A 24,918-nucleotide genomic window follows, 5' to 3' on the forward strand; every position below is an offset into this window, starting at 1 on the left:
CTGTGAGGTTATTTTTTGCATCGAGGGAAGCGTTACCTGTTGCTGCACGGAGCCCTACGACATTCCTGACATCTTGTCATCCTTGCAAGTTTGTTTACTCTCAAAATGGGTGCCCGTAAAGGCCGGAGAATATTTAAATGAGGAAGCAAATTAGGGGCCACCATAGTGTATTCTTCAGCCACTGGCGCTTTTGCTTTGTTGTTCATTCCATTTTATTGAATTAAATTCTTCCAGGTTTGTTTTTGTTTCGTTTTTTTCTTATTTTCCTTTATTTTTTATAGTTTTTCCGCCGCCCCGTGTACAGCACTGCACCAGACTGCCACACCACTCTAATAACATTCAAATAGCAAGGGTGCTCATGGGCGCTTGGGGGACGCTGACCCACGCAGCATCTTCTCCTCAAACAAATATATGTGTGTATTTCAGGTTCGAAACCCCATGTCCACAGTGCTCATCGCTGCCTTACTTCCCTTATCCGCTCATTAATGTCATGTGTTTGCATAAACTCTAAAAAAAAAAAAGTACCTCAGACCAGTTCATTCATGATATACAAGTTGCACTTTTTTTCAAGGGTTTTACCGATCTTGACAGCCTGTTACCATGGTTACAAAACTGAATTCCCCCTCCGGTCATATTTAATTGAAAACCGCACACCAGAGCACAACATTAAGCGTGTAACATTGTTGTGTTGTGAAAGGAGCCACTGAGCTAATGTAATCTTATATTTTGCTCAATGAATCTGGTCACCACATGAATTGAAAGCTTTCTCGCCTTAATTCTGCTTCCCTGGTGTGTGTGTGTGTGTGTGTGTGTGTGTGTGTGTGTGTGTGTGTGTGTGTGTGTGTGTGTGTGTGTGTGTGTGTGTGTGTCTGTGTCTGTGTCTGTGTCTGTGTGTGTGTGTGTGTGCTTGTGTGGGGCCGAATATTCATGTACGGTCTACCAGTGTGCACGGTATACTAGTGTGTATATTCGTGTGTACGTGTGATACGGCAGTCTGTGCTTATGTGGCAGTGTGTGTGTGTGTGCATGTGTCTGGCCCGGGTAGGGGGATTTTTAATGAGGGATAGTCTGGCCTGAGCAGATCCCTCCTCCCTCCATTACAGCCCATTAGAATCATCATTAAGACGGGACGCTGCTCGCCGCTCCCTGGCTCCCAGCATTAGTATAGGAAGCCCCTCTCTATCTCCTAGTGGCGGCAGCACGGCCTCCCACAGCATCGCTGCATCCTCCCATATTGTGTCTGGGAGGACAGGTTGCCACAGCAACATCTTGCCGAGGGCGACATTTCGATTGTGGAGGCTGGCCCCTCTCTCTCTGTCCGTCGCTCTCTCTCTCTCTCTCTCTCTCTCTCTCTCTCTCTCTCTCTCTCTCTCTCTCTCTCTCTCTCTCTCTCTCTCTCTCTCTCTCTCTCTCTCTCTCTCTCTCTCTCTCTCTCTCTCTCTCTCTCTCCCTCTCCCTCTCTCAGTCTCTCAGTCTCTCTGTCTCTCTATCCCTCTCTCTCTCTCTCTCTCTCTCTCTCTCTCTCTCTCTCTCTCTCTCTCTCTCTCTCTCTCTCTCTCTCTCTCTCTCTTTCTCTCTCTCTCTCTTCAAGGCACCATGATTTCTATGTAAAAACCCAAACACCTCCTGCCTGCACCACTGCCAACACGTGAGCATAGAATTCATCGAATTTAAAATAAATTCAAAACTCTGCCTTTTATAGTGTCCCCTTTCCTTTTTTTTTTTCATAAAAAGGGTGCTCGCATCCTTCAAAGTGGAAGCAGGCCTTTTAATAGGCGCTGGATATTCCATTAAGCGGCAGCATGTCGCGCTCCCTCTGTTGTGATGGGGGCTCCAGGGCTCTTCACGCTCTCTACTGCTGTCGAGGGCGCCCTGTGGGAGCTTTTTTAATTGAGGCACGAGTTACAGTCATCCGAATTGACTGTTAAGTCTTACTACACCCGCCGCGCTAGATTAAAACCGCTCCGAGAGCCCCCGCGTCTCTGGCGTTCTCCCTCTTTATCCCTCTCTCTCGCTCTCTCCCGTCTCTCTCACTCCTCTCGTCTAACCCACTCGCTCCGGCAGTGAACTTCCTCCCCCTGCGAGATAGTCTTTTGCATGCGGCACAGCTTCCGCAGCGCTTAAGTGGATTTTGTTTTGCCGCCGCCAGCTTTTGACAGTGTTCAAGAAGCACCGCTGGAATGTATCGCTTAAAGTTGTCAAAAGTTCCTTCCTAACTTAATGCCCTGGGAGTCTGGGTGTGTGTGTGTGTGTGTGTGTGTGAGGGTGTGTGAGGGCACTGGGACGGGGCTGGAGCGGACGGGCAGGCTGATACGTCCTCCGTGTGATGGAGGGATGGGTCATTCTGTGTCTAGATAGCTAAGATAACTATTGTGGCAGGGGAGGCGGTGAAACAAAAAAGGGGCTGTGATCCGTCTTCGGAACACAATGGAAAGATAATTATTTCATGCCAGATTGCGTGCTCAGCAAAGGCCCGGAATAAGGGGTCGACATTTAACTTTAATTAGCTGTGATTTATTCATACTGACTGGATCGCCGGCAGAAATTGGATCATCTGATTATAGCGGAGCATGAAAATGACCTGATTAAACACAACCTAGAGAATGGAGAGAGGAGCCTTGGGTCAGGGGACCCGTGGAAACAATGCTGCCACTATCCTGGAGACGTAGCCTCCACTCTGCTGGTGCTTCGCTCATTTCCTCTCATTTCATCCAGGAAGTGTTCGTAATCACAGCTTACCACTTTTTTCCAAAGTGACAGACTTTTGTTTTTAAACATAATCAACATAATGCATACATACATACGTACATACATACGTACGTACGTACGTACGTACGTACGTACGTACATACATACATACATACATACATACATACATACATACATACATACATACATACATACATACATACATACATACATACATACATACATACATACATACATACATGCATGATTAATGAATGAGCAGGTACAGCTTAAGGCATTTTGCTTAGGAACGCTTGTAGATACACCACTGATATTAGGGCTTGATCCCACAACCTTCCAACTGGGAGTCCCTACCCCCTTAACGCTCGACTGTACCGCCCCTTCCCCTTCTCACAGCGTTCTTCCCCTCTGTCGTTTGTGTTTGTTCAGGTGTGCCAGCGAATGAGATTCCGGAGCCCAAAAAGACCTGCAGCTCGGCCAAGGTCTCGGGGCTCCAACGCAGCCAGGAGCAAAGCATCGGCCAGGTGCCCTTCTCCCCGCCGGCGCCCAGCCCCACCCCGGCCTCCGCGCCTACGGGCTCCCCTGCGCCCGCCGCCGCCGCCGCGCCCCCTCCTCCAGAGCCCCCCCGGGCCCGGCTCCCCTCGCCGCCGCCGCCGCTCAGCGTCAAGAAGAAGGAGCTGCAGCCGCAGCAGCAGCAGCAGCCGCAGCCGCCGCCGCTACAGCAGCTGCTGCGACCCCCGTCGGTCCCTTCCACCCCGCCGCTGTTGAGGGCTCCGCCCCACGGCCACGCCCTGCCTCACCCGCACTCTCACCCTCACCCTTCTCACGCCCACCCGGACTCCCGCCTGCTCCCGCCCTCGCAGCACCACGACCGGCGCCTCCTCGGACACCACCACCCGTTGCACCACCCTCTGCAGTACACCAGCCTTCAGGACATCAGGTAGGCGGCCGGCTGCGCTCCGTCGATACGTCCGTGCGTCCCACTCCACCTGTCGAGTACACTTAGCATGGATGGAGTTAATGGTACAACTCCACATCGCGATTGTTTGGTCCAACACAGAAGGGGCAATACAGGTCAATCACGATGAGCTAAACATCCAAACATACCGCTGTGTAGCGTCTTAAGGGGTGACACACAGTCCTCCAGATAATGCAAATCGTGAATAGGTCAAATGTGAATATCAAGGTTGTAAGATCCTGTATTAGGATAATTTGTATGCACAACTCATTGCTTATTAATATAGAAGAGATTGAGTGCATTTACTCAAAAGAGGTAAATATATGGAGCAGCCGGCAGGCTGATCATCAGTCTGATTTAAGGAAATCCCCTTTTCTTCCAACGCCACCAGGCAGGGGCTGATTGTACTAAGTCATCATTTGAAACAGCTTTTGTTTAGCTTAACTACTGCTCACTAATCAGGGTTTTAAAACAGGACGTTAATGACTGCTTTAGAAACTCTATAGAAGGGATTCCTGCCTGCTGAATTGATGCTGCATTAGTTGCTCATTTAGCAACATTAAAAACTCAATTAATCTCATGATGTAGCCCTAATGAAAACCAATTAGGGTGGAAGTTTTGCTAAATAACCAATTAACAAGTGTGGCAGAGTTGGCTCTCCCTCTTCGCTCCTGCATGAAGAACTGTGTCACCTGTTTCATGCACAACTACTTGCCTGTTTGCTTTGATTAGTGCCCCTCGGCGCAATGCAGAAGGTAATATAGGGAACTGTGCTACAATGCTAATATTAATACAATATAGTCCTTTGGGATCACTATTATTATTATTAGGTTATGTGAAAATTACAAACACTGAATAATTCATAAATGTCAATATTGGTAACCTAAAAACGGTGCGTTATCAGTGAGAACGTATTTAAAGGAGACAGTACCCATGCTGTTGTATATCAGTGAGCGGGTAGCTAGCTATGCTGATGAATTGTCAGTGAGATAGTAGCTATTTTATATTAATGAGATTGTAACTATGCTAGCATATCTCACTGATTGACGGTATAATGTATATTGGAGATCCAGTAGCTATGGATCAAATATATCATTGAGATAGCAACGATGCTAACATATATGTCAAAGAGACAGTACCTATGCTAATGATAATAAGTGAGACACTAACTATGCTAATATATATCAATGAGCAAGTAACGATAAACGCATAATCAACGAGGCCGTAGCTATGCTAATTTACATCAACTATCCGACCGATATGCTAATGTTTATCCTGTATAGCATGAGCTAACCTCTTCCCCTGTTCCTGTCCCCCCCCTGCAGCCACAGAGGCAGTCCAGTGGGGCTCTCCAAGCACCACCTGCCCCCGTCCCCCCACCACCACCTCGGTGGGCTGCCCTCAGCCGCCCCCGCCCTGCCCCTGTCCATAGCCAACCTCTCTACCTCGCACTATTCCTCCTTACGGAGCCCCTCACATCGCCATCCGGCCATGTTCGCAAACCCTGCCCAACTGCAACCCCCGCCAACCTTACCCACCAACAGCCTTGTCGTCCCTGGGCACCCTGCCGGCACCCCCTACCCAGGTGAGCACACACACCTGCTGGCTGGCAGCACGCTAGTTAGCAGCATGCACTGATAAGCGGAGAGTAGTTGGTAGCTATAAATAGATCGTAGGTCTTGTGTACAAGCTATCTCAGACGAACACCCGGTTGTGGCCACTCTCACATTTGAATCGATAATCAGGGATGGGAAATGCATGCATCGTTTATGAATGCATCGCACACAAACTGACACAGCAAGTGTCTGAGCAATTTTTTCTCTCTTCATCGAGAACTTTATTCTCTGTAGTCTATTTATATAGACACGTAACACAAAATATTTCATTTCTAATGCCTCGAGATGAGCTAAGCTAGCAATACACTTTAGAAAACAATATCGTTTACTGATCTTGGACGTAACAGCTTCTGCTGATGTACTCAGAGGGATAATTTCAGTATTACGAAAACAATTACTCAACATGTGTAGAGCCTGTGTACTAGAAAGGTATACTCATTGTAATGTCTTATATAGTGCATGGTTAATGTTGTTATTGTTTGTGCACTCCCATACTGATTTTTCCCATATATTGAACATGTTTAAGTTTGAAAGGAATATACAGTATTATCATAAGAGCCTTTCTTTGTTTGTGCTCTGTATGCATATTAATATTTGAAACAAAATGGTAGGATATGCCATACTTTTATGTTTATGTTTAACAAAACCTTATGCGCACTAAATGCACATGCTCCCTCAACACTTAGCACTAATATGCTTATGAAAGCTGTGCTTTCCAAGAAAATCTGTGTATTCCTTTTGATTTACTGCAGTGCATGCTTGGTGAGTCAAATACAGTTTAGAAATTCACCCAGTTAGGAGTGCACTACCTAGAGTGCTCCAGTGACCTCATCAGCTAATGAATACGGCATATATACATCATCACTAGCAATTGATTCCCGAGAATGCATTAAAATGCATTGTACACCCTGAAATAAGTCCTCTGTTGGACTCTGAGTTAGACGGCATGTAACCACAAATCCCCTTCAAAGCTGGTAGGAAGATTGGCTAGGTGATGAGGTCATTGGAGTCTTTGTGCAGACATCCAACGTGGATAGTCATCACAACTGGAGACATTCAAACACAAAACACATCGCTTTTGTCGGCTTAGCTGGTGCAACCACAACAACGATATATTATTTCTGTAATTTTCTTTTTCTCCCTGACAGTGAGGACTGTAGGGAATAAGCAGTTTGGGCTGTAATAAATCCATGTTTCCAGTGGTGATGACAGTTTCCCGAAATGTGTTCATAATTACCAGCCACACATTGCCTTTCTGATGGAGGCAGTGCTTGTGTGTGTGTGTGTGTATGTGTGTGTGTTTTCTGGTGGGATGACTCTTGGTTCTCTCTTGTCTTTAGATACCAGCCTGTTGATATCATTCAACCAACCAATCATGTATTGCCAGCCTCATTCGGGGATTCTCATTGGCACATTGTCACAGGCAACTCTCTTACCACCACCAATGAGTTCCCACGTAGAAAACCCTCACAGCATGAGCTGGAGAAACAGAGAATGCCAGGTGACTATTTCCTTTCTTCTTTTGTTGTGAAGACTGACTGGCCGCCCGTGCCTTTTTTTTTTTCTTGTGCCCCCCCCCCCCCACCCTCCCTTTCCTCTCCCTCCTCCATATTTTTGTTCTGTTTTGGTTTTGGTTTGGTTTTGGCTCCATCCCCCCCTCCTCCCCTCCTTTCCCTCGCCCCCCCGCCTCCCCCCTCCACCCTCCCCCCCCCCCCCCCCCCCCCCCCCGCTTTCCTGTCTTACAGAGCATGACCTCCTGAGGCAGGAGCTGAACAACCGCTTCCTGGTTCAGAGCTCGGAGCGGGGCCGGGGGCCGCCCGCCTCTCCGCTGGCCCCCGTGTCGCTGCTGAGGGCCGAGTTTCACCAACACCAGCACATGCACCAGCACCAACACACGCACCAGCACACCTTCACGCCCTTCCCCGCCAGTCTGCCCCAGGCGGCCGCCGTACTGGCCCCGCCCACTGCGCCACCCATGGTGCGCGCGCAAGCCCGAAATGTGAGGATGAGTAAAAACGATACCAGAGAAAAGCCCCCGAAAGAAATCACAGCCCCAAAAGGGTTCACGTCCCGGACCCGACCCCTCACCACCTCCTCCCTGGCGCAAACACAAACACACACACACACACACACACACACACACACACACACACACACTGACTCACACACCTAGCAATCCCACCTCAAAATGAACTGCTACTGCTACTTTTTTCTGCAAATAGCCTTCCCAGCCCCCCGGGTAGATCGCGATAGAATCTGTCTGTGTCGTGTCCAGAGTTCTTTTGTCTACTAGCTAGCTCCCCCCCTTATACTTTAACTGGCTTGACCTCTTTGATCCATCATCCGACTGCACTTACAGCTCCATATACTATGGAAATGTGTACTTCATACCAGTTGAACTACAAACTATATAAAGCTAATGCAGGTGTCGGCCCCGCTTGTGCCGACAGCGTCCGACATATCACAGACCTCGCTTTTAAGTGCACTGCTTCTCCTTCCTCAGTCAGACTGAGCAGCAGAGTACAGGTCATTTTATGTAATCATCTCTCTTCCATCTGAGCCTTAATTTTTTACTGCCTGGGGATCTATAAGGAGAATTCCTGCCGGCATTTCTTCCCCCCCCCCCCCCCCCCCATTGTTTTCATATGGCCACTGCTTTCCATCCAAGTAGTGTGTGTTGATGCTGGCTCCTTAAGTGGCACTTTGACCACACTCCACTTTTCCCCTGGTCCACCCACACAGAGCCGTCGGGTCCCTTTGTGGCAGAAAGTAATAGAGCGGAGACATCGCACTCCGAAACTGCTTTGACGATGTTTGTTTAATTGCTGATTGATCGTAATGTCTAATTACTACCTCACCCTGACGCCGTCATCAAAGCGAGGTTTGTGCCGGGTGGAGCACACATGGGGGGGGGCAGGCGGGAGGGCGGGAGGGCGGGGGGGAGGCAGACTGCTCCATCCATCATCTAAAATGCGCGGGGATCTCCGACAGTCGATTCAGACAGGACTCCCATTTGTAGCAATTTGGCATTACTCTAATAGAGCCGATCCATCACGTCCCCACCCCTGATTAAGAGCCTGTGGGCACATTAGCAGGGCGGGGGGGGGGGGGGGGGGGGGGGGGGGGGGGGGGGGGGGGGGGGGTTGAAGATTATCCCCAATCCTTCATATTGAGAATCAAAGCCCTGGTATTTATGGCAGCGAGTCAGATAAACACGGATACTATTTGGATGGCGCTGCAGCCAGCGATTTGCACCGCCGATCTCTCCTCCTCCTTCTCTGCTCGGTGCAGACACGGCCGCCATTATTCATGCAACGCCTCTCTTTGAAGATGAAGAAGAGGTGTTTTTTTTTCCTGCCCCTCTCTGGCGAATAATGCCATTATGAGGCCCATAGAGCCACATACACACACACCAACACACACGTACAAGCGCACGCATTTGCAATCATTTGGTTTTGTTGTGTTATTACGAGGGGGAATTGCGTTGCCTTTAATGTTTTTTCTGATTATTATTTTTTCTTTTCATTGAAAATGTGTTTTTACTTAACTGATGTCTTTCCCCCCTTCTTTTCTTTCATCCCCATAATAACCGCACTGTTGTGTTAACCCTCTGTAATGCCTCGCTTACCCAAGCATGAGCAATGTTGCTGGTGTGGTTGTTGTGGATTTTGTTGCCACTGGTTCTTCACAAGGGGCAGATGTAATATACTCCTGTACTCTCTCTCTCTCTCTCTCTCTCTCTCTCTCTCTCTCTCTCTCTCTCTCTCTCTCTCTCTCTCCCACTCTCTCTCTGTTATCCCCGTCTGCTCTCTAGACACCCTGTGTCATCTCTGCTATGTTACAGCCCTCAGCTAATGGCTGTAATTAATGAAATTATGAAGCCTCTGCATTTGTTTATTGTTCCACGCCCCCGAGCAGCTGCCTTGCCAACCGAACACGGCCCGACGTCGCTCCCTCTCTCGCTCCCTCTCTCTCTCCCTCTCTCTCTCCCTCTCTCGCTCCCTCTCTCTCTCCCTCTCTCTCTCCCTCTCTCTCTCCCTCTCTCGCTCCCTCTCTCGCTCCCTCTCTCTCTCCCTCTCTCTCTCCCTCTCTCTCTCCCTCTCTCTCTTAATGGCCTCGGCGTCCCCGCTCGCCCTCCCCACGTCGATCCGCGAGGAACACCCCTTAATTGTTATAAGTTGAAATATCAAGCTTTAATTATCCAAAGCTGTTTACGATAAAGCCGTGACAGGGCCATAAATTAGAGAGGCGGCGGCGGCGGCGCGGGGAGATTTTAACAGGCTCCATAAAGCAGTTCAGTAACCCTCTCCCGGTGTCGGACATTAAACAGAGCGGGGCCTTCACCAGGCAGACGACCTGTTTAATGAGCTCGGATGTTGGCCCGCCGTTTCCCCTCAATAGGCTGTCTGTGTTTGATTTAGGCCCATTATCGGCCCCCGACAAAAACAGGAGGGGCCCGGCGCCCGCCCACTCCCACCCCCACCGCCGCCCGCCACTCCTCCTGGTGCTCCTGCACCCCCTGCTCCGTCGACGGCTGCCATTTTGTGTGCAGATGTGAAAGGGCCCCGCTTTACTGGCCGGCCCCTCTGACCCCTCCCAAACCCCAACCCCAACCCAACTCAGCCCCCCACCCCCCCTTCCATGCCCCGGAGTCCCTCCGCAAACAGCCAGAGACCTCCACACTGGAGACATGCTCTCACTCACACTCAACACACACTCACAGAAACTCTGATTCATTCCCACCTCGTTTTCCCCCGCTGCCGCTTTATGTAAACCCAGAGCGTACGCACGCCTGCCAAGAAAAGTCCTGCCGAAAATACCCGCAAAAAAAGTACCTGCGAATGGTTTGTGTATTTGCGGATTCGGAATATGTTACTGTCAGTTGCAATTAGCTCTGGCGGCGAATAAGAAGGGCAGTATTGGCTTACATACAGATGAACAAAGTCTCTATTCATCTCTCTGTCTCTCGCTCTCTCTTTAGCGCTCGCTCTCAATTTCATAACCATTTATAACCAGTCCCATGCGCCGAGGACGTGATCTTTAAAGCTCGCATAAGACTTTTAGGCGACCGTAGGCTTAACATGTTAAATTCTAATTGTGATTATTCAGTTAGTCACAAGCTCTGCCTCAGAAAATGTTTCATTACACAAATCCAGCCTTTCAAGGTTATACCATTTTCACGCCGAGCTGTCCCAGATTAGCCACGAGCTGGAGCGAATGCCGTCTGCCCGATCCAATTTCAGCCATAAAAAGACAAATTCAAACGTATATGAGGATTTCTGTGTATTCCCTCCGTTCTTTTTTTTAACATGCAGAAAATGTCCCCAGTTTTCAGTCTATAAATCTCTTTTCAAGTTTGCTACTAAATACCCTTCCTTAAAACACGAGCTCCTTTTATACGGCCGCTGCCTGTCATAAAAAAAAAAAACGTCCATAGCAATCACAAGCAATTACTTTCACATTGCTGCAAATTTTCCAGTTTAATGGAAACATAATTCGGCCGACTGTTGCTCAGACGGTTCTCGTAGACCGGCTTCGGTTTCCCCACCCACACCCTTCCACTTTCTCGTCTGGAAAATCCATGCGGGCCTTCTTGGGTTGTACAGTCCCCTGGAGCGAAGTGCACGGACAGTTGAAGCCATTGAAGTGCCGATCTATTGAGGCCGTTGACGGTAGCCCATGACTGGGGCGAGCCAAACCCCAGTTCACCCCAGAGGGCCAATTCTGCTCTGTTTGCAACCCTGTTCTGTGCAGTGACTGAATCATCTGCTGTCTAAAAGTAGCCTTTCTGTGAAGAGGTTGGCCGGTGTCACATGATGGTTTTTTTCTGAATTTCCCATTTTACTAACCCGTCTTTTTTCTTGTTTTTTTCTCTCTCTCTCTCTCTCTCTCTCTTCCAGTTTGACAAATACGGCCCCAAACTGGACAATTCATTCGTTCATCGACATTCAAACGTAAGTCATTTCTTTCAAACTGCCAGCTTCTGTGGGGCGAGGCAACTATTCTAAAACCATTGCTTTGAATTTTGCGTTGAGATTAATTTCCTTTTGTTAAGTGCGTGTGGCTGTGTGTGTGTGTGAGTGTGTGTGCGTTGAGTCCTCCATGTATGTGTGTTTTATTTGTCTATTATTTTGCGTTCAGAGTTCAGGAGCTGTTTTGTGTGTGTGTGTCTCTTCCCCAGTTCTTCCCTTCCTACCCCCCCACCATGCCAGGCATGCCCCCGCTGATCCCGCACACAGGACCCTTCAGTTCGCTGCAAGGAGCCTTCCAGCCCAAGGTCAGCCCCTAGCCTCCTCACCCCTCCTCCTCCACACTCACTCTCCTCTCTCTGTCTCGTTCGCTCGCTCTCTCTCTCGCTCTCTCTCTCTCTCTCTCTCTCTCTCTCTCTCTCTCTCTTTCTCTTTTACTCTCTCTCTTTCTCTCTTTCTCTCTTTCTCTCTCTCTCTCTCTCTCTCGCTCTCTCGCTCTCTCTCTCTCTCGCTCTCTCGCTCTCCAGCACGCGCAGCAGCGCAACCCACGCATGGCCGAGGCGATGCAAGCGGAAATAAAAAAAAAAACACACTACAGCATGCACACTTACATACACACACACTCAGGGACATTAAGAAATAAAGAGGAGGCGCACACATCGTGCACTCTCCTCCTGATCAGACTTCTACCGGCCTCGTAGTTGTAGACACTTGCACAGGTACAGCCATGAACACAAGCATTTTGTTTGTCTGCGTCTTTGTCTGTGTGCACGGGAGAGTGTAATGTCATACCTTATTAAGCACAAGCTTAATGCACTTTCACAGAGGTTGTTTTTTGTTGTGATTATTTTTTTTCCTCCTTCGATTGCAAGGGGGGGAGGGGGGGTGGGGGCGAAAAAGCGGCCAGCATAATCAGCATGAATTTCCCCAGCATGAATGTTAAGACTCACTTAACATTCAGGCCACGGGGGCAAGTGGCAGCCACAGCAGATACGTAGAAGGAAAGAACCAGGGGCCCGATAAGTCTCTCCAGGCCTCCCCCTCTCCCCCCTCTCCTCCTCCTCCTATAATTGGGCTATGCAAAGCAGGTCTCTGATCCACACAGGCCCCGAGGTGGTCTGAGCCCTGGCTCTCACAGGCCTGAACCCAACCGCTCCACGCCAAGCCGTGTCGAGCAAGATAAGGACAGGCTCTGTATGTCTGTGTGTGTGTGTGGTTGTGTGTGTGCGGTTGTGGTTGTGTGTGTGTGTGTGTGTGTGTGTGTGTGTGTGTGTGTGTGTGTGTGTGTGTGTGTGTGTGTGTGTGTGTGTGTGTGTGTGTGTGTGTGTGTGTGTGTGTGTGTGTGTTTTGCGGTGGCTAGGCAGCCAGTGGAGGGGGGGGGAAGAAGGGGTGTGTGGGAGGTGGACTGCTTGACAGATCCCCAGTGGCTGTGACCCTGGTGTAAGCCAGCAATCAAAGCTGGCCTAAATCCGCTGGCCTTATTCACAGCGGGCTCTGTTACCGAGGAGTCCCCTTTTGTCAGAGGCCTCTCCAGATGGTTGGTGCAACACAACAGGCCTTGCTCTTGTGTGTCCAAAGCCCCCCCTTGCCTCCCTCCCTCCCTCCCTCCCCCCATCCCTTCCTAAGTATCCTTGAAGAGAGGCTGCGCTGGGGGGTGATGGGGGGGGGGGGGGGGGTCAGTGGAAAATAACATGGGTCGCCTTCCTGGATCTGCCAATCCTCGATGCGGGGATGGATTAATAGGGCTGATCCAGGCACTTGGGCTCAAAAGGACTTAGCGGAGGTAATCAGAGAGATCTGGGCTGTTTCACTGTGGTCTGGCTCAAGGCCCAGAGCATCACTGCAGCAGAGCTATCCGTTGACGTCAGTGCTACAGTAGAGGTAGCGGCTAGGTGAGAGAAAGATGCTACAGAGCTAGTCCTGAGGATAAATGTAGGCCAAACTAATGCCGGCTCGTCGTTTTTTTCTATGAATATATATTTAGTTGCGTTTATTTTTACTTTTATGGACAGGACATTGAAGAGATCCAGAAAATGGAGTTGAAAGGGAGAGGGAATGACATGTAGCATAGGACTGTAGGTCAGAATCAAACCTGGATCCCTACAGCACCCTAGGGGGTTGAGTCTACACATAAGGCCATCTCTTATCCCTGAACAGTCTGTTGGTGATTGATAGATTTAGAGTGCATGCTGTTTTTATCTTCAATATGCTCATGTTTTGTGTTCCTTTGTCTCCTCTCTCTCTCTATCTCTCTCTCTATCTCGGGCTCTATCTTTGTCTCTCTATCTCTGTCTCTATCTCTGTCTCTCAGGCATCCAATCCCATTGATGTGGGAGCCCGTCCAGGGGCAGTACCACACACACTCTTACAGAAGGATCCCAGGGTAAGTAGCTACTCGCATACCGAATCCCGAGTCACACACACTTTCTTCTGATTGGGGAGAAGAAAGAAAAGGCTACACTGCAATAACAACCGTGCTGGTCGACTCTGAGACGTTGTTATGCAGGGAAACTGTATTCACCTTCTCAGTCTCTTCCCGGCCGCTGAAAGCAGGGTCCGACTCACTCACTGAGGGATGTATCGAGCAGCAAAGTAATAACATTGTGAGAGAGTGGCTTTAAAACCACCAAACCCACCGTAGGAACAGAGACGAAATCATCCCGTTCTAGGTTCACATATGGAAAACGTTGTAGGATTGGCATGGCTATCGGGTTCGAAATTCAAAGTTAATTTGAAAATGAACAGTGACAGAGGGACATTTCTTTTAAATTCAAACATTTGTTGTGTTATTTGTTATTGATATGTATACCAATATTCCACATTCTTCCTAAGATTTTCCATTCTGAAATTAACAATGACTCTGTCTCTCTCTCATCCATCACTCTCTCTGTCTCTGTCTCTCTCTATCTCTCTCACCCTATCTCTCTCTCAATCTCAATCTCTATCTCTCTCCGTACAGATATCAGATCCATTCAGGTCGTCTGTCAGAGTAAGTTTCTGTCATGTCTTCTTGACTTCACCCCTTTCATGCCTAGCCTCAGAGTACAAATAAGCCATGTTGTATTAGAAAGCCCTGATCACAATGCAGTATGTAATCCCCTCCAATTCTTATTGGACTTGGAGTGAGGCAGACGGCCACTACTGGGATTATGGTCAGCGGATAGAGGCGTCTGGGTTTTCTGGGGCTTTTTATTTTATTAAATTTTTTTGTTTGTTTGTTTTTGTTTTTTGTCTTCCGATAAGTTCCCCCCTCCCCCCTTTTAACTTGGCTTGGCCAGACAATAAGAAAGAGATGAATTGCAAGCGGTTGTGAGCTCACCATAAGGTCTCTCTCTGATTCTCAGAAACCTGGCAAGTGGTGTGCAGTGCATGTCCAGATCGCATGGCAGATCTACCACCATCAGCAAAAGATGAAGGTGGGTCAGAAGGATAGCGGAATGAGAAAACCAAGATTTTCAGATCTGCAATTTGAAACGTTGGCTTTCCCAGGGCCTAGTCGTAGACAGATACTTTGTTCTTCCTCACGTCGAGCGTTTGATGCCGCTACATATACCATATGTGTTATGCATATAACATATGAACGCCGGCCCCATGGTTCTCATGTGGGTCACGTGGTACAATGTCATAGAAAAGCTGTTCAATCCAGACAGGGGCCTAACCTGGGGGTTGAAGGTCAGCAGGGTTGGGTTTTGAGGGGAGGGGGAGGGGGGAGGGAGGGATATGCGCCATCAATTTAGTTAAATACTACCAAGGACTCATTAAGGGAAGTGGACACACAGAATAACACCAAGGACAGGATCCCTGTGTGCTCGGTGGCCGCCGCAGCCCCCCCGATGATAGAGTACCTGGCGGGGGGCTCCTAAGAGCACCCCGCCTAATGCATTAGCCCCCCCCCCCCCCCGACCCCCACCCAGGGAAAGGACAGCGTCCCCCTCACGCACCCCCTCTCAAATTCCCCGGGGCTTTGCTGTCCCTAATCAGCTTACAGATGTTCTGTTATGACACCGTCGGCCATTGTTGTCGTGACTCTGATACCCGAGCCGCTTTAGGGGGGGCGTAAGCCCCTCCAGCGTAAGCCTCTGTTGCTGAAAGTGGCGTTCTCACTCACTGACCACTGACCCCCGCTGTCCCTCTCTCTCTCCATCTCGCTCCCTTTTTTAACTCTCTGACCCGCTCTCGGCCTCCCTCCCTCGGCCTCTCCCTCGACCCCGTCTCTCCGTCTATCTCCATACAACAGCAGATGCAGCTGGACCCTCACAAACTGGACATGAATGGGAAGCTGGACCTCTTCAGCCGTCCCCCAGGCCAGGGGGTCTTCCCAGGGTTCCCCTACCCCCATGACCTGGCGCGACCCATGTTCTCACCCTCAGGTCAGTAGACCCCATCCCCATCTCACACAATCTGCATTAGAGTTTTATGCATATATAAATGTATCAACGCATATTAATGTATGCCCGCCGTGTCGAAATAGCTCTTTTTTACAGCTGTTTAAAAAAAACACATCCAGGGTATTATTCAGGGCTTTGGATTCTTTCTCTTTTTTTTTGCATTTGTTTTGCGCCTTTCATGTCGGGTTCACATAATTGTAGTGCTGTTGTGGTAAATGTTTTGCTGTTGAGGGAGACAGCCATGAATATGCATGACTCTCAATCCCGTAATTGTCGGCTCTGCCCTGCGTTGGGGGGCAACAGCGGGGCGATCAGCCTTTTACTGGTAATTATGCCGCTGTGTGTCATAGGCCTGTGTGTAATTGGTTCCTTCATTAACAATATCTTAACCACGGGCCAATTCACCACTTTAAGTTTAAGGGGTTGGCTTTGACAGAGCATCAAAGTGCCCATGAATTAGGGCTTCGATTTTCACATCTAGACACACACAAGACACGTCGTAAAATGTGACAATTTCAAACGACGAATTTTCTTCTGCTCACTTTAAGTCCATTCTTTTCCGCCATCTGGTTTGTACTTAGCAAGTAGGCCTTTTTGTCGCGAAGAATGCAGACTGTTTACATTAAATACATGGCTAAAGCAACAGGGATCCAAGGGTCACGGATAAGCCCTCTGCTTATCTCCTGTTAATCACGTGTTATCCTTAATGCCTAATTGAGAGATTAAACGACACATTGATTGGTTGATACTCACAGTTTCTCTTTTTTATCTTCCGTCTGATAGGCCCTGGCCACCACGCACCCTCCCCCTACGGCCCCGCCTCCCATCCCACTGGCTTCCTGCCTCCTAGCCACATGGCGGGTAAGTGTAAGTAACCCATACTCATGTTTTTCTTTTCCCGTCTCTCTACTCCTTTACTTGTTGTTATTTTTATCGTTATTCCTACCGCACAACCTTCTGGACACGCAACCTTTACCTGAAAGGAGATGCAAAAGCAATGGTGATAATAGTAAAGTCTCAAAACGGTTTGGCTGGGATTGTGAGTCTTCTTTGGATCAAAGAGTCGATCTGCAACTTGTTGTTGTGGATTATGATGATTATTAGGATTTCAGAAAGCAAGCCGGTCAATGAGGGCTTGTAAAAACATGACGGTGAATGGAATCAAACCCTTGGGGGGGTTGTGGGGTGGGATATTTGGGTGTTAGACAGGTGAGCTCTTTAATTGCTGTGATTGTGTTCAGAAATTCCCTGGAAACCCCTGAAGCTTCCTCTCTAGCCAAGATATTGTACTATATGATATTACTATATGTATATAGTAATATCCTTATATAACCTAAGGAAGGCATGATCTAATCCTGTCATATTAGATGTAATGTATTTATTATGATAATGTGTAATGTACTGGAGGTGGACTCCTGATGCCGTCCTAGTATTACAGCTGTTTATGAAAGGTAGGATAAATCAAAGGAAAGGAACAAGTCTGGTTACCATGGTGATGTTTGTGTTCCACGGAGACGAGATACATTTTACATACATTATAAATAACCGAACACATGCTGTTGAGGCTGCTCATGCTGATTTTCATGTTGCCTGTAGCTAAAAACATTTATGCTTTCATGGTTAAAAAAATCTGAATAATTGGAGTAATGTCGTTTGAGGAAGATGTTGGCAGCATGGAAGGCAACACATTTTGGAATTAAGAAACGAAGAAATTAAAGAGAAGAGGCGTCGTTTATTGGGTATTGTTAACGCAACTGCTAACTTGGCATCAAGAGGGTTTTTCCTCGGTGGAATATTGTTGCACATTATGATTTCACCATTGCTCTTCATGTCTTTATCGTCGGACGAGTGGATGGATGCTTTCATTTTCATAATGAATGAATGAATCAATCTATATTTCTATGAGACTTGTTTTATTTTCAGATGGCCTGCTCTTCATCTGCATCCACTCCGCCTCTCTCTCCCCCCCCCCCCCTCCGTGACTCTCCCCCCGCCCAACCATAACCCATTCCCCAGCTCAGTTCAGCGAGTACACACACCAAACAAACAAACTCATTTTCCCATGAGGCAGTGCAGCTCCACAAGCCTCCTAGCAGGTTCAGAGGCGCGTTGCTCCGTTGTAGTGAGTGGGAGAGGGTCCAGCATCTGTCAGGCAGTATAAAATAAGAAAACAGCAACAGCTCGCTTGTAAGAGAAAAGCCGAGTGGGTGGGTAGCGGGGGGGGGGCTTACTGTAGCCAACCCCCCCTTTTATTTTTGCTAATCGCTGTTTGGCATTTTACAGATCCTTTCAGTCGCTCCAGTACCTTTGGTGGCCTCGGCAACCTTTCAACCAGTGCCTTCGGTGGATTAGGCAACCCCACGCTTGGTAAGCGCCAGCCTCCACCACCACCACCACCACCTCCTTCCCGCTCCCCTCCTCCATCTCCCTCTAAACCCACCTACCCAGCCTCCCACCCCAGACCCTAACATACCCATACCTATCTTAGTCCCCCCACCCCCCCCTTCCTGGACGATGGCCCTGGTTGCTGGAGCACTGAGAGAGCAGGGGAACTCAGCGAGACAGAGAGACCGCAGGGAGAGACAGAACAGGGAGAAAGGAAAACCAAGACACTTAGTTCTCGTCCCTTTGCCAAATCCGCCCAATAGCCCAGGCAGGACCACCAACACCAAACCCCTTCACACTCTCTCTGCATCCCCTGATCCCCAAGCCACCATCCAACGGCCCGGCTCTAATCCGTCGGCCCTCCTGCCAAAAAACGCATCCAGGCCCGCTGTTTGCTTTCTGTTCATCTATTCATTATTCGACGGACTACCTCGTCGCACATCCCGGCGAAGCCTCTCTCTCTCTCTCTCTCTCTCTCTCTCTCTCTCTCTCTCTTTCTGTAGTCCTGTCCCCTGTTGCAGTTCTGCCCTGGCAGACGAGTTGCTCTGTGTGTTGTTAACTTGGAAATGAGTAATAGACAAGCCATTGAACGCTTGAGTCTCCCCCTGGTTTTTATTGAAAATTATATATTCTGTCTCGTGCTCTTCATCCATTCCGATGCCCTGGGGGGCACAGACAATCAGGAGCAGTGAATGAAGGGATGGGGAATTCTGATGCCTTTTTTGGCCCGCAAGCACGTACAAGTACAGAGAGAGAGAGGGAGAGCAGTGAACTGTACGTTTCAACGAGTGAATCACACATAGAAGACAGTTGACAGTAGTAACAACGTGATCAGATTCATTCAAATTGTATTGCAGGAGGATAGATTGCAATGCACAAATATACTTGGAGGCAATTATGACTCCGCGCCGGTCGTAAAAAACAAATGTCTTTGCAAATTCCTTTACACAGGAAGTTCTGTATTCATTGCAAACGAATCAGCACATTACGAGGGATCGACGCCTACGAAGGAACGTCGGTTATCCTTGCTCTGGGTCCATGGCAAGACCTAGCCCTCATCCGTTTCACTGACTCTGTCTCCCTTGTCTCCTCTCCAGGCTCCAACAGCGTATTCGGCCCCAAGGATGGCCCCGGCAGCCTGGGCGGCTTCGGCAGCCCGCACCACGACACCTGGAACCGGTTGCACCGAACGCCCCCCTCCTTCCCCACGCCGCCGCAGTGGCCCAAGGCCCCCGACGGCGAGCGCAGCAGCTCGGCCAACAGCCACGACCGCGAGAGGGAGCGCGAGAGGGAGAAGAGGGACTCGTCGGTCGGGAAGGAGGAGAAGGATAAAGACAGGTGGGTTGTTGTGGACCGGATTATTGTTTTTAACGGCCCAGTTGTCTTTGGATTCGCTTGAAGCCTCTGCGGAACGGACGGGCTCCCTCCCAGTGCTTCTCCGTCACAGTAATGAGTCTGATTACGACATCGTCTGCATGTGGTGCCCTGTAACTGTCTGGCATTTCAAGCACAATAGAAACTAACCGTGTATTACCGCTGGTTGTTATTATGTATTACTCAGGGCTCAAAACTGCGACGGAAATTATTGCATTTGCCATATATTATGTGGATGTGAGGTCATTTTTTCCAAACAGGGCCGTTGCAAAGCAGACATTTGTTGATGTCATCGTTTTCCCCCATTTAAATTCTCAAACGGTCCCAATGTTTCATTGGAATAACATTATTACGAGTAATTGTGTGTTGACGAAGTCCGCGGCTTTCCCTTCCCCTTCGGTCTGAGTCTGATTCGGTCTGGGCAGAGATTGAATGCGTGTCGCACACTGTGTTAGGCAGTGTCGCGTAGCAGAAAGACAACTCACGTCGGAAGATACGATTTTGTGTCTCGTTTTGAGCAATGCTTGAAGCTATACAGGGCTGTAGGCAGCCTTGGTGTCAGGGCTAATTGTGTTCTGTTTCCATCAAGAGCATTCACACCATTGCTGGGAGTTAGAGAGCGGCTGTATTCAGCACTGGTTTGAGAGCTCTCATTGCAAAAACGCACACTTAAGTTCCAGTTGCGAAACAAGGCAAAAATGATGGTTTGTGAACAGTGCAAAGTTTAAATAAATTGCACGTCAGCACTAGTGCTATTCAAGATAAAAGCAGGGGAAGAAAAAACACACGCATAATATATAGGAGAAGGACACGCTGGAGGTAGAAAATCGAAATACCACCTATGCAATAATATCAAAATATTTATTTAGAGAGAGTACCTTTTTTCAGATGAATGTACACAGATGGCTATTAGGCGATCAACAACAAGCCATTACCGCTGCAAAGCGACGAAAAAAGGGGGCGACCAAATTTGTTATTGCCACCAAAGGAGTAAGTTAGAGCCACAAGTGCCACCAGGAGGAGGTGTTATTCCTGAGCCCTGTTACATAATCAGGGTTTCTAGGTTGAAAACTATTTTCAAGGAATTGCTTATGTCTTAAGGGCCTTTTTTATCATCCTTTTTCAGGGAAGTGTTAATTCAAAGCATAAAATGTAACACTTGATTCAACCTGGTGGAGCGATCGCAAATTAAACAGAGGTGTGAATACCAAACAAAACAAACTAAACATACTTTACATCCAAAATGATTTGCAATGAATGTTGGAACAATGCATTAGCATTGTTCCAACATTCATTGTATTCAGTGTAACTGGAATATCATTCTTATTTTGTGTTAGGCCCTTCGAGTCTGCATCATGTATGAAAAGTCTGATATAAATAAAGTTGCCTTGCCTTTAAAGAAACCTCCTGTCCTTGCAGAGATTCTGTGGACCGCAACCGGCACTCCAACCGCTCGTCCCCCGCCTCGGCCCCCGTCAGCTACCAGATCAGCAACCTGATCCGCTCCACCAGCCAGAACTCCAGCGACCAGGGCCGGCACCACAGCGGCAGCGTGGACCGGGTCCGCGAGGCCGAGAAGGAGCTGCTGGAGCGCCACCGCGAGGCCTCCATGATGGCCGACGTCAAGGTGAAGGAGAGCCGCTCCCCGGGCAAGGACGCCATGGAGAGACGAGCGTCGGAGGACTCCATCAAGGCCGCCCACCGCTCCCCCTCGCCCTACTCCAAGGGCCTGATGGGCGAGCAGGGCGTGAAGATGATGGGCGGCCCCCCGCCGACGTTGAAGGACGGCGATCGCAAGGAGCCCCCGTCCATGGACCTGCTCCACAAGGTGAAGAACGACATGAAGATCAAAGAGGAGCGCAAGGAGGAGCAGGAGGTGATGGTGGTGAGCTCCGAGCCCGCCCCGCACCCGCCGCTCCAAGCGCCCCCGGTGCCCATGTCTCAGGTGGGACACCCCCACCACCACCACCCGCCTCTCCAGCAGCAGCTCCACATGCAGCCGCAGCGCGGCAACGAGATGGCCGGCATGCACGGGGTCCCCATGGCCCACTCGCTGCCCCTCTCCATGAGCGCCATGCACCAGATGGGCAGCCTCAACGTGCTGGACCGCGCCCGCATGGCGCCCTTCATGGGGGTCAGCCCCCTGGCGGCGGGCCGCGAGCGCCTGCCGCACCAGGCCTTCCCCTGGGACCCCCTGCGGGAGGCGTACCGCAGCCTGGACCTGCAGCGCCGCATGGACTTCCAGCTGCGGGCCGAACAGAGCCACCGCTTCCCCAGCATGTACGAGCAGGAGCGGGCGTACCGCGAGCGCGAGGCCCACGACTACCAGCACCACGAGCACCTGCTGGAGGTGCGGCGCGAGCACGAGAGGATGCGGCAGCAGGCGGAGGAGCGCGAGCGCATCCACATGAGGGAGGAGCTGGACCGGGCCCGCCTCCACCAGCTGCACCAGTCCCCCATGGAGGGCCACCTGCCCCACATGGCGCCCTTCATGCAGCACCTGGGCGGGATGCCCTACCCCAGACTCAGCCCCTCCACGGGGCACAACGGCCTGCTCAACAGGACGCCCCCCACGGCCGCGCTCAGCGCCCCGCCGCCTCTAGTGCCCGCGGGCGGCGTCCGGCCCGCCTCGCCCAGGAGGACTACGCCCCTAACCTCCGCCACCCAGGACCCGCGGGACTACTCGCCGTCCCGCAACCCCAAAGAGGTGGAGGCCCGGTAGCTTCCTCAGGACGGGACACAGAGGACTCGGATGCCTTTGTGAGCCTAAATGCCTCCAGTTTGGAATCTAATGATGAACCAAAACACGCTGCCTCGTCACCGGGGAACAGCAGATTTTGGCATCCGGGAGGAAATGGTATGATTGTACAATGTAGAAGGTGCCTATGTGGGTCTGATTAAGCACATACCAAGACTCTTTTCAATGGACTGAATCGAATTATGTCGGCAGGAAAGAAACGCAAATGAGTATGTTTATAGCCGACTTAAATATTTGATAATTATTAATATATTAATCTGATACCTTTTTTTCGGCTATGTGCGAAAAGAGAGGTCCTCACATGGGTTTGTACATTTTCCTATCCTTGTTCCATGTATAGGTATCACTTTGATGACATGTATGTAATTTGTGCTCCAGTGACTCCAGTTTTGTTTGTTTTTCCTTGATATTTATCCCAGTTGATGGTGAGACATATCTATTATGGCCCACGGAAAGGACTGGATGTTTTTTGTTTGCGCCTTCTCAACAGTAATTTAACCTTGTGCTACCAAGATATCCTCAACAATGCCAATGTACACTGTTACATTAGCGATTTGTTTCCTTGATTCGTTTTGCCTTCGAGGTATGCAGATGCAGATATATTATGAGGTCAAGGTTCAGTCTCTGCTAAGGCAAACTTGTGTAAATAACTTGTTGATATCTCCTCGCTGCAAAAATGGCCATGTAAATTGATCAGCCTTTTTAAAAATGTTTCTAGAAAAAGAAAACTCAAATCAAACGTTTCCCTGTTGAAAGCCATGGTACAATGGAGAAGCCTGGTCGTTGTCATGGAAACATGGTGATGGAGAGTCCTACAGGGGCCTGGAAGGATCATCTGCAATCTATGCAAAGCGACGCAAGGCATCTCGAGGGTGGAAGAACCTGGATATTACGATGATGTTGGTGACAATTAAAGGATCTGCATCAACTTTGATTTTTATTTGCCATTGGAAATACATGGAGTTATACACCGAGGAGATTTCCAAGTCACAAAGTGGACCAGGAGCGCAAAGCCTCAAGCAGAACGGAAGAACACTTTGAGTGGGCCGCAATAGGACTTTCTCTGTCAACCTTGTGGTGTTGTGCAGTTGTTTTTCTTAGACTCTTGTATACAAAACCAGTAGAGTTTTAGGCGTGCAAAAATGAAAAATGAACATTCATGGTTTAAAAATGTAAGGAATAAAGTTTGGACCTAATGTCTGACATGCTGTTCGCTAGTCATTTACTCTGCCGCTGATGCTGCGGTTGCTGCCAAGCTCCTCTGGTGAGATCAGTGTTGCGGCAGCCTTCTGAGCGATATGTTGATTCGCAAATAACATAAAAGTCGCTGGAGGAGACAGAGCTTTATAGGTTTGCCGATAGTGCTTTGGCCCGGCCCCGCCGGCGTTACTGTATTTGCTCATTTCGTATAAAGCTATTACTTTAAAATCATGGAAGCAGCAGTCTTGGCCTGATGGGAGTGGAGCCCCAAACCCTTTCAGATCGTTGAGCCTTAATCTGTCATACATGGGCTGCCGAGCTCTCCAGAGGCGATTGATGAGATTGGGGAAAGCAATAGAGGGTGGGGACTAATAGGACATTGATTTTGTAAGAAAGCAGGTTTTGAGTGTTTGTGTTGCAGGTAACCGCTATTGACCGGCAGCCCGGCGGCATATTGACCCGCGGTCTGGACTCATTAAGTGGAGCATCGGTGGGGGGGGAAGGAAGGATATCGGACGGTGAAGGTGGTGGAGGTTCCTCTCTTTCCTCCAACTCTTACTCTCCTCTCTTTGTTCCAGAACTCATCTGTTTCGCTAATGAGACCGGACGGCACTTTAGGAGTGGGCCGGGGAGGATGGGGGGGGGGGGGGGACCCAGGTGCCCGGTCCGGCTTTATTGACGAGGTCTCTCCTCACTGCCTGCCCAGAGATGGCCAATTCATTTTGATAATGCCCCTGACTCTCCATCTAGCCGCTGAGAGCCTCTGAGCCCAGCCAATCCTGTCCCAGGGCATCAGGCCGTAATGACAGCGTGGATCAAACCAAGGCCAGGGCATTAGGAGATGTTATTGAAAATCAATGGTGCTCCTCTGTCTCACACACTCTCCGGCAAGGTTTTTCAAAAGGCCCACTGGAAAAGACTGCCTGTCAGAATGGACCCTGTGCACTGGGAAGACTTAAATCACTATCACTTTCAATTGAGGCGCCCGGTAATTGAACCACATATTCCTCGACGGGTAGCATCTGTCAGTGGCTGGCCCCACTTTGGCGCGGTGTGCTTTTATTCCTAATCATCTAGTCAACAGCGGGTACTTAACCCCTGTTCTCATTAGTGTACATCATTTTTTTTTCTCAACTATCATTTGCCTGGCAACATTTATGTAAGAAAACAAGAAAAAAGACTTTAAAATTCACCGGCACTGTCGCTTTGTCCTACACACACGCTCCTTTTTATGGTTGAGTGTGGAACAGCCCTCTGGAGATGAAAAGCACCATCAATTTCACTCATTGTCTGGCAAGGTCAATTTATTTCAGCACACAGTCCATCATCAGATGAGAATCAATTGACACGTGGCCTGGTATATATCCAGCCCTAGGCAGGTTTTTACAACAGCTAAAAAGGCTGTTTCACAGTATAATTCTTATTTTTTCTCAGGGGGTTTTGTGTGCAGCATTATGTATGGCTGGCACATACTATATGCTATACATTGTGAGGGTGGTATGGTAGCCGTTAATAGTAGCATGATTATATATAGCTGTGATACATAATTGTATTTTGTCTT

At 49.3% G+C, this 24,918-nt stretch overlaps 1 protein-coding gene across 10 annotated transcripts in view; it reads left to right on the forward strand.

Moving 5' to 3' along the window:
* The window catches only part of fbrsl1 (fibrosin-like 1), a 267,754-nt gene extending 244,394 nt beyond the window's left edge, over window positions 1-23,360 (forward strand). For 5 of the 10 annotated variants that reach the window (XM_030358557.1, XM_030358558.1, XM_030358555.1 and 2 more), the window contains 13 exons: window positions 3,139-3,649; window positions 4,993-5,252; window positions 7,029-7,282; window positions 11,184-11,237; window positions 11,465-11,560; window positions 13,564-13,635; window positions 14,212-14,241; window positions 14,597-14,668; window positions 15,490-15,622; window positions 16,424-16,507; window positions 17,924-18,007; window positions 19,123-19,363; window positions 20,819-22,121. In XM_030358557.1, coding sequence (XP_030214417.1) covers window positions 3,139-3,649; window positions 4,993-5,252; window positions 7,029-7,282; window positions 11,184-11,237; window positions 11,465-11,560; window positions 13,564-13,635; window positions 14,212-14,241; window positions 14,597-14,668; window positions 15,490-15,622; window positions 16,424-16,507; window positions 17,924-18,007; window positions 19,123-19,363; window positions 20,819-22,121 — 3,194 coding nt within the window. Of the gene's footprint in view, window positions 1-3,138; window positions 3,650-4,992; window positions 5,253-6,623; window positions 6,785-7,028; window positions 7,283-11,183; window positions 11,238-11,464; window positions 11,561-13,563; window positions 13,636-14,211; window positions 14,242-14,596; window positions 14,669-15,489; window positions 15,623-16,423; window positions 16,508-17,923; window positions 18,008-19,122; window positions 19,364-20,818 lie in introns of all 10 variants that reach the window. The other 5 variants (XM_030358554.1, XM_030358556.1, XM_030358563.1 and 2 more) reach the window with 5 other exon arrangements.
* Window positions 23,361-24,918: the final 1,558 nt, after the last annotated feature.

The sequence above is a fragment of the Gadus morhua genome, chromosome 6 (genome assembly GCF_902167405.1).
Source record: "Gadus morhua chromosome 6, gadMor3.0, whole genome shotgun sequence".
NCBI classification, from domain to species: domain Eukaryota; kingdom Metazoa; phylum Chordata; class Actinopteri; order Gadiformes; family Gadidae; genus Gadus; species Gadus morhua.